The sequence below is a fragment of the Maylandia zebra genome, linkage group LG19, assembly GCF_041146795.1.
Source record: "Maylandia zebra isolate NMK-2024a linkage group LG19, Mzebra_GT3a, whole genome shotgun sequence".
Lineage (NCBI taxonomy): Eukaryota > Metazoa > Chordata > Actinopteri > Cichliformes > Cichlidae > Maylandia > Maylandia zebra.
Window position 1 is genome coordinate 24,359,853 of NC_135185.1, and position 8,085 is coordinate 24,367,937.

The 8,085-nt window shown below is 37.5% G+C and overlaps 1 protein-coding gene across 3 annotated transcripts; it reads right to left on the reverse strand.

The window, feature by feature from the left end:
- Positions 1 to 261: 261 nt before the first annotated feature.
- spata7 (spermatogenesis associated 7) lies at positions 262 to 6,536 on the reverse strand. Of its 3 annotated transcripts, none has more exons than XM_004540372.2 (12): positions 6,309 to 6,536; positions 5,439 to 5,501; positions 5,261 to 5,350; positions 4,058 to 4,105; positions 3,277 to 3,374; positions 2,669 to 3,123; positions 2,510 to 2,555; positions 1,967 to 2,085; positions 1,826 to 1,876; positions 1,646 to 1,723; positions 1,408 to 1,465; positions 262 to 1,309 (listed from the first exon to the last, which is right to left on the reverse strand). In XM_004540372.2, the coding sequence occupies exons 1-12, from the start codon at positions 6,322 to 6,324 to the stop codon at positions 704 to 706; spliced, it is 1,728 nt and encodes a 575-aa protein (XP_004540429.1). In that variant the 5' UTR covers positions 6,325 to 6,536; the 3' UTR covers positions 262 to 703. The 3 variants fall into 3 exon arrangements, with proteins under 3 accessions (XP_004540429.1, XP_004540428.1, XP_076733673.1); XM_004540371.2 differs by having other exon boundaries at positions 1,646 to 1,729; XM_076877558.1 differs by lacking the exons at positions 5,439 to 5,501; positions 6,309 to 6,536 and having other exon boundaries at positions 1,646 to 1,729; positions 2,669 to 3,118.
- Between the last annotated feature and the right edge of the window lie 1,549 nt (positions 6,537 to 8,085).

An 8,085-nucleotide genomic window follows, 5' to 3' on the forward strand; every position in this document is an offset into this window, starting at 1 on the left:
AACATTGGTACGTATTTAAAAGATTTAAAAAATAAGAATTTACTTGAGGATGTTGCACATTAGCATTGAAAATGAGTTATTAAAATGAATGTGTATGAGGATGTACATGTATAACTGAACAGCAGAATATTGCAGATTACCTGTGAAGTGTACATAAAATCTATTATATACATATAATAGATTATTTTTTATAGTTTCCCAGTTGCAATATTTCCCAAGTTAAGAACCTCAATGATAGTCTCAATAATCAGAAGCAAGCAGTGAATGAAAAGCAAATTTTATTGCAGTTGTAAAGACACTTTCTGGTAACAGTGGACTTTTCAGGTTGAACACACTTCACACCTTATCTGAAAATGTTAACTTGTGCTACATCATACTTAAAACTGACAGGGCAGTATACTGAAACTAATTGCAGAGGTAAACTGCAGCTCAGCCACTACAGTGATCAAGCTTATCCCCATCCTAAATGAGAACTTTAAAGCTCAGACTTATTTTTGTGACATTTTCATTGTGCTTTTGTTGTTAAAAATTCATCGAAAACAAAGCAGAAGTACAACACTCTTTAGTGAGGCTCGTAAATAACCAGTGTTATTTCTTTTTATATGACACCTTTTAAAAATGTGAAATATCACTTCATTCTCTGGAACACACTTCACTCGGTAAAAATGTAGATGGACATAAAATCCCACAGTACAATAAAAACTTAAAATTCATCTTCGCTGCCAGAATCCCCTGCATTTGAACGCTGCTCACTGGCAGCACTTTCACAGTGTGTGTTGCTGGACACATGCAACAACTCTGACAAACTTTTCCCTAGATCCTCAAGCTCATTAGACTGTCCATCAGCTTGCTCTTGTTCACTGGCTATAGCAGAATTCTCCTGGGTTTCACTGTGGACGCTGGTTGTAACAGTTGTGCCTACTATATGGAAATCCTCTTCACTGGCTGTTGTATTATCAGGGACATGCTCACTGACCAAAGAAAAGTCAATAAACTTTCCCTCACTGTCACCCTTCTTATCTTTTTCAGTTATTTCAGTTTGAGAAGGAGTTCTTGTAGGAGAGTGTAAGGGCGTAGAAGCCAATAAGGGATCAGTATAAACTGGGAAATCACAGTGTTTAATTGGGGACACATAAGGAAACAAGTCATTGTCTTCTTTGGTCTTTACATGTTTTCCCGCTGATTCCGGACACGGTAGGAGGCTATCAAGCAGATAATTCTTTTTTTCAAGCTCTGCAGTGGAGCTGGATATGTTGGTTGGTTCTTCAAAGTCTTTACACAACACTTCCAGCAGGTGGCGCATTTTACCCTAAAAACAAGCAAAGCGGGCTTATAAGAACAGCTTAAAAAGCCATGAACATGACTTGCCTAAAATGTTTTGTATTATGCATGAAATTACATGCTGACCTCATCTAGTTGATGACGATTCATGTCGATGTGCCGATTTAACACACGGTCTAGGACCCTTGCAGAGGACACAGACACTTACATGTCAGTAATTACTCAAAATAAGACTCATAGCTACTATTTAATCAATAACTCCTTTATCAGTCACATACAAATTTATTAAGAAGCTGTGCAAACGTCTGTACATCTGTCATCCAACTATGGCACAGAAAATGTAAAAGAATTAAAATGTTTCAACCTGTCAGAAATGTGTCCCCTGGACAAGATATCTTCTGTCACAGCAGAAATGAATTCAAGGTACATTAATTCTTCTTCTCTATTCCTCGACAAAACACAATAATTCATTTATTAGATAATGTATTACTTTAGATTGTTAAAATTTGTCTATGTCTACTAATCAGAAGGTCGGTGAACTTACTCTGTGGATACTCTCATCATATTGGGAGATTTCCTATTTTCTGGTGAGACCCTAGAAGATGAAACACTTTAAGAATCTTACTGAACAAAGTAATTAAATAAATAATAAAATGCAATGTCCTTTTCTACTGCATGAGCTCACCTGGACAAGGAGTCGAAAAAACCGCACTCGCTGCCCTTGGCTGCTCGACTCTTTTGTCTTGATGATGAATATGTGCCATTAAGCTCATCCTCAAACGACTCATGCTCTGTAATAAATCCCTGTAGAAAAAAAACAGAAAAAAGAAAAGAAGGCTGGAAAATGGGAAGTGTAATTCGATTCTGTCAAAGCGTTCTTGTGATCAAAGTATTACTGATAAATTGTGATATGTATGGTAAATGGACTAGTTCTTATATAGCGCTTTTCCACTCTTCTGAGCACTCAAAGCGCTTTACACAACTTGTGCATTCACCCATTCACACAAGCACAACTGACATTCACACACATTCATACTCCGATGAATGCATCGGAGAGCAATTTCGGGTTAGTATCTTGCCCAAGGACATTTGGCATGCAGACTAGGGGAAGCCGGGAATCGAACCACCAACCTTCCGATCAGTAGATGACCTGCTCTACCACCTGAGCTACAGTCACCCACATGTATGCATGTATGCATTATTAATCAAATCAAATTCTCCAAATTACCTGAGATGGCTCATCAACATCCAGCATGCAGTCCTTGTTCTTTACGCTGTATGAAAACAACCAAAAGACACGTGAAGACACAAGCGGCACATGCTGAAAAAAAAATCTCCCAAGACACGTCTTTAGATCTGCAGTCTCATCAAGACATTCAGCCGTTACCTTCCATCACACATCTCCTGTTGAAATGATGTTGAGTTGCTGCAGTCCTGAGTAGGTTTTCTCTGTGGTGCTCTGTAGTAGCGATATTTTGACAAGTATGAGCTCTTATCTGATTTTAAGGTCTTAGGAGTGAAAGGTTTGTCTTGTGTAAAGTGCTGTGAATGTTTCAGTAGCAAGTCTCCGCTGTATGTCTTCCGGACAGGGTCCTGGAAGGTTTTGTAGGAACTCTGATCTCCAGAAGCTGCCAATGAACAAGCTGACGACTTTCTTCGAAAAGTTGCCTCCGGGCTCCGATGCTTCCATTCTGATGCTGGGCGAGTGTGATGAGAGCTGACATTGAGCGATGGATAAACCATCTCATTGACTTTAAAGGTGGTGTTGAACCTAGGGCTGGAGACCAAGGAGCTCCTCGAGCAAAGGTAGGTGCTGTCATCATACTGCACAGATAATCTGCTCTAAAAAACACACATGGAGTGAATCTGTTGTTGTGTAGACTGAAAAAGATTCCAAGCAAATAAAGTTGGCTTTGTGTTTGCTTGAAATCTGCTAGTAAAAAATTGTTAGCATCACATGAAGCAGTGATTAATGACAACGCCAGATTTTCTTACCTGTGATGAAGAGTATGAAGTTCTGCTATTCCTCTGTGCAGGTGCTGACTGAGGACGGCCATTTTTCCTCAACCTATCCCGCTTGATCTGGTCATTGTCTGTAAAGAGGTATTAAAACAACTGAAGTAGCACAACAGTTCACTACTGGAACTTTAACATTATGCACTCCATACTGTACAGTAATGCCACTGTTTTGCACATGTCTCAACTCTGTATATTTTTATATATTTTATTTATTGTTCACTCTATTTAATTTGTAAAATATGTACACACACACACACACACACACACACACACACACACACACACACACACACACACACACACACACGTAGAAAAATATTTAGTATACACATCCAGAAATGCATATACTATTATATATTGTACATATATTTATTAGTTTCAGATGTAGCCATTCTTGAATTTTGCTTGTTTACATTATTGTATTTTGCACAACTCTGTTGCTTGTGAAGCTCACACACAAGAATTTCACTCACATGTGCTGTACCAATGTACCTGCACATGTGATGTGACAATAAAAGTGATTTGATTTGATTTGAACAGATACAATTCTCTGCACTGCAGAACTATCACCAGCAGCAAAGCATGTACTTTACTTTATTTGCCTATTATTTACTTATTATACGCACTGCTAATTATGGCATTATTTGTCTAATTATTAGCTAAACTTATGACACAATCTAAATTTATTTTGTCCCAACATCTCCTGCTGTATGAGTCATAAGAACCGAGTATGGCCACCATATATATGTATACTTACACTTCACACTACACAGCAAGCTTTTGGGTACTGAGGTATCAATGGCAGCTGGTGGATAAGATAGAAACTATTAGTATTATTACACAACAGAATTAAACACAATACTTAGTTTTGGTCTGAAGTATACAGACAGGCTCAAATATATACATAAATCTACACCAGTATTTGGTTAAATATCCCTTAGCATGTTGCACCTGGACCAGATCCTTTGGGTAAACACAAAAAAGCTTTGGGTACAATTCTAGGTGGATATTTGACTCTTCCTGGCAGAATCAGTTGAGGTCATTCACATGTTGGTTTCCTGGTACAGAACCAGTTTTTATACAAAGTTCACACATTTAATATGAGACTGGGGCTTTGCTTTGCTTTATCCATTCCAAAATCAGTTTTGATGTGTGTTTTAGATCATTTTCCCATTTGAATACCCAATTGTGTCCAAGTTTCAATCATCAGGTTGTTGATTTGAGGTGAAGTTGAAGAATTTTGAGGTAGTCTTCCTTCTTTATTATTCCATCCTCTTTGTGCAGTATACCAGTACCACTGGCAGCAAATCAGCTCAAAAGCACAATGCTACAGCCATCATGTTTGACAAATGGTACAGTGTTCTTAAGTTTGAAAGCCTCACCTTTAATCTTCCAAACCTAAGTCTTGTCATTGTGGCCAAATAGCTTAATCTTTGTCTGATCTAACCATAAAACCTTCCTTATAACTGTTTGAACTGATGATCTTGGAATCTGCAGTTGTTTAGAAATGGCTCCAACTTGTGTAAATCTAGAGTAAACTCCTATTGTTCTTCTTAGATCTTCAGTGGGTTCTTTGGACTTTCCTGTTCTGAATATCAGTCTAATGAGTCCTGTCAAACCAACCTTCTTATGCTCCAAAGAAAAACTACCAGTTGTCAATCATGATCGCCAATGAGATGTTAATAGGCTTTGACCTTGTCAAATTAAAAGAACCTTAAGCACAAGTTATTAAGAAATTTAAGTTAGTGTATGTATCTGAGTGTATGCAAACTTTTGACTTTTTTGAGACAATCCAGAACAAATCCATCCTCAATGGGTTTTAATGGGTTTTTAAAAAAAGTAATTAAAGATGTATGCTGTAAAATCAATGCACCCTGAAAAAAGAACAGTTCAAATAAATCATTAACAGCCCCAAATTACCATGACCACAACTGTAAAATATACCTGCCATGCAGCTCACCTTTAGCTGAGTAAACCTTTTTGTAATGAGACACCATGTGGTCTTTAATGATGGATTGTGTCAACTTGCTAGAGGAGAGTGGACAGAAAGCTAAAAACACAAAACAATATATGATAAACTGTTAAATTAAGCTCTTCTTACAGATGACCAGTACTCATGAGCATGTAATAATACTTACGACTACTTTTCAAAGCCTTTCCTCTCACACCAGGGCTGTACCCCAGTCCAGATGACACACTTCCTAAAATGTAAAAAAGTGTTATGACTCACACTTTATCAGTTACAGGTTTTTTATGATTAAAAACTTTTCATTTATCATTTCATTTTATAAGTATGTGGTGCACAGCGCTTCTCAAGACTAAATAATTTTTAGATAACTAAAACAGCAAGTTTACCACAGCAAGACACACAGTAAGGCAATGCTAATTTAGTTAACAGGAATCTATGCGTTTCCTAGTATTTTTTTTTTTTTTGATCATTTAACTAATAACACATTACAGTACAGAGTATTTTCTTTTGGACCTGGCAATATACTGTTAAGGGGTTCCAAGACTTTCGGGGGTAAATTCTGTGCTATAGGTTTTAATGTTCATAACACTGACTGTTTACAAATAAAAATAGTAAATACTCAAAAAGTGGTAACATAATTTGAAGTAAATGTTTGAATAACACTGAAAATAAATAAGACGAAGCTCCAGCAAACAATAAGAGTACATACTGGTTTAAGTTTATAGAGGGCAGTACTAAGCTGATATCGTGGATCTCTTCAAACCAGAAACAAGAAGAAACGAATAAAGATTTAACAGGTTAAAATGTCACTAAACGTAAGCTGGCTTTACTGAAGCATCGTTTTACAAGCTGTTTTCGGTACAGACAAGGGACTAGTAACCACTGTGCTGACCGACTTGAAGCCATATTATTAACAGTAAATACGGTGGACATGAGCTTATCTTTAGGTAGCTGCTTAAGCAAAAAAGCTAAATGTGCTAACGTCTCCCGACTCATTATCCAGCTACATGGCTAACCAATGCTAATAGCATTAGCATACCTATTCTTGAGTCCATAATACTACACTCAGCATATCCCAACCTCGGAAATATTCTGAGGGAGAGATGGCAGAGCTCGGATCCATCCAGAAAATTCACTGTACTTAACCGTAAACATGCTGACGTAGTGATACAATCAAATATCGTACAAGTAATAACCTATCAAAGGTTTAGCAAATGAAGAGCGAAGAAACGCTTCCCCGTCGCCATGCTGGTTGCTATGATTGCTGTCGTCATCACGTTGATGCACAACAGGAGCACGCACACACACAACATGAATGAGAATATTGAATCGAAATGACAACCTAAGAAAAACGCCCTTAAATCCAAACTTGATTAAATGAAATATGTCAAATAGTTATCTCAACAGTCTGAAGAGTACAGTACATATGATAAAGATATGACATGCACAACATAATAATAGACAACCTGACAAAGATCTCCTGTGAATATTTGTGTTTCAGTACTTGGATTTCTGGGTGTGGAGTTGCAGACTAACAGGGGGAGCAAGTGGGGCTAGTGTAAAAATCAAAACAAAACAGGAAAACATATACAGCCGTAAATTCAGGACCACTTGACCCTCTCAAAGGTCATCAAGTGAGAAATCATCCTTGAAAGCCCATGTTTGGTCTCCAAGAATAAATCCCCCATCTCTCCACAGATCCCCCGGTTTGAAGTATTTCTCTCTAATAAATAACATTTTGTTAAATGTCTGGCTGAAAAGGCTTAGGTATTAAAATAACATTTAAGTAGTAGTCTTAACAGTGTGACAGTAAGAAGAGCAGGAGCAGGAACTAGACAGATTTCAGCCATAGGTTTTCTTTCTTTTTATTTCAAAATGCATTATCTGTTTATATAACTTTTTTTTCTACTTTGGTGGGTGAGGTTAATGTGTTTTGTGGCTTTGCAGACAGAATACTGCCTCCAATGGACTAAAACAGCTTTCTGGTTGTTTATGTGGCTGGTTCAAGAGCAAACATTATAATTTATTCACCGTGTGGGTCACTAGATCCTTTCCAGTTGCACCAAAATCATCAATAAGCATATCATTAATGGTAGCCGTTCTTCTTCATTACTGCAACAAACTCTGACCATGGTGTGCTGTTATCATAAAAAGCCAAATCCTCAGTGACCTAGTTTTACAGTAAAATGTGGGAAACTACAGTACCACAAATATAAGTTATGATTCATCTGAGTACGTGTTGGCCACGAGAACATTCTGTCAGCATCATATTGTTAATTCTCTTATTTTCCTTGCATTGTTTGATTTAACTTTTAACCCCTTGCGTCATTTACCAACAAAAGAATATAGTGTGACAGGCAACACATTTTACTGGCACTTGAATTGGGCATAAGTTCAAAGGAGAACTGGTCAATGACTACATTGGACAATAACTTTATTGTAAAGTGATCAATATTTTTGATGCTCAAAGAGCTGACTTTGATCATTTAGGATCGTAAAGACGTCAGTTTACAATAATGTATATTTGTTTATTTGCAGTGTATCCACACGATGATCTATTTTGATTTTCCCATAAGACCGCATCTTCTTTTATTAAGTGATTCATTTCTGATCTTGTACATGTGTGTGTTGCAGGGCGCTTTTACATAACAAATAGATAACGAGACAGTTCATTTCCCCCCTGTCTAAACTGTCATCCCGCCAAATCATCAGATCTATAGTATATGATTGGGGGGGGGGGGGGGGGGGGGCTGCCGGAAGAGGTGACCTCCCTGTACCACTGAAGCTCATAAATAATACAGTTTTCCTCACATGCG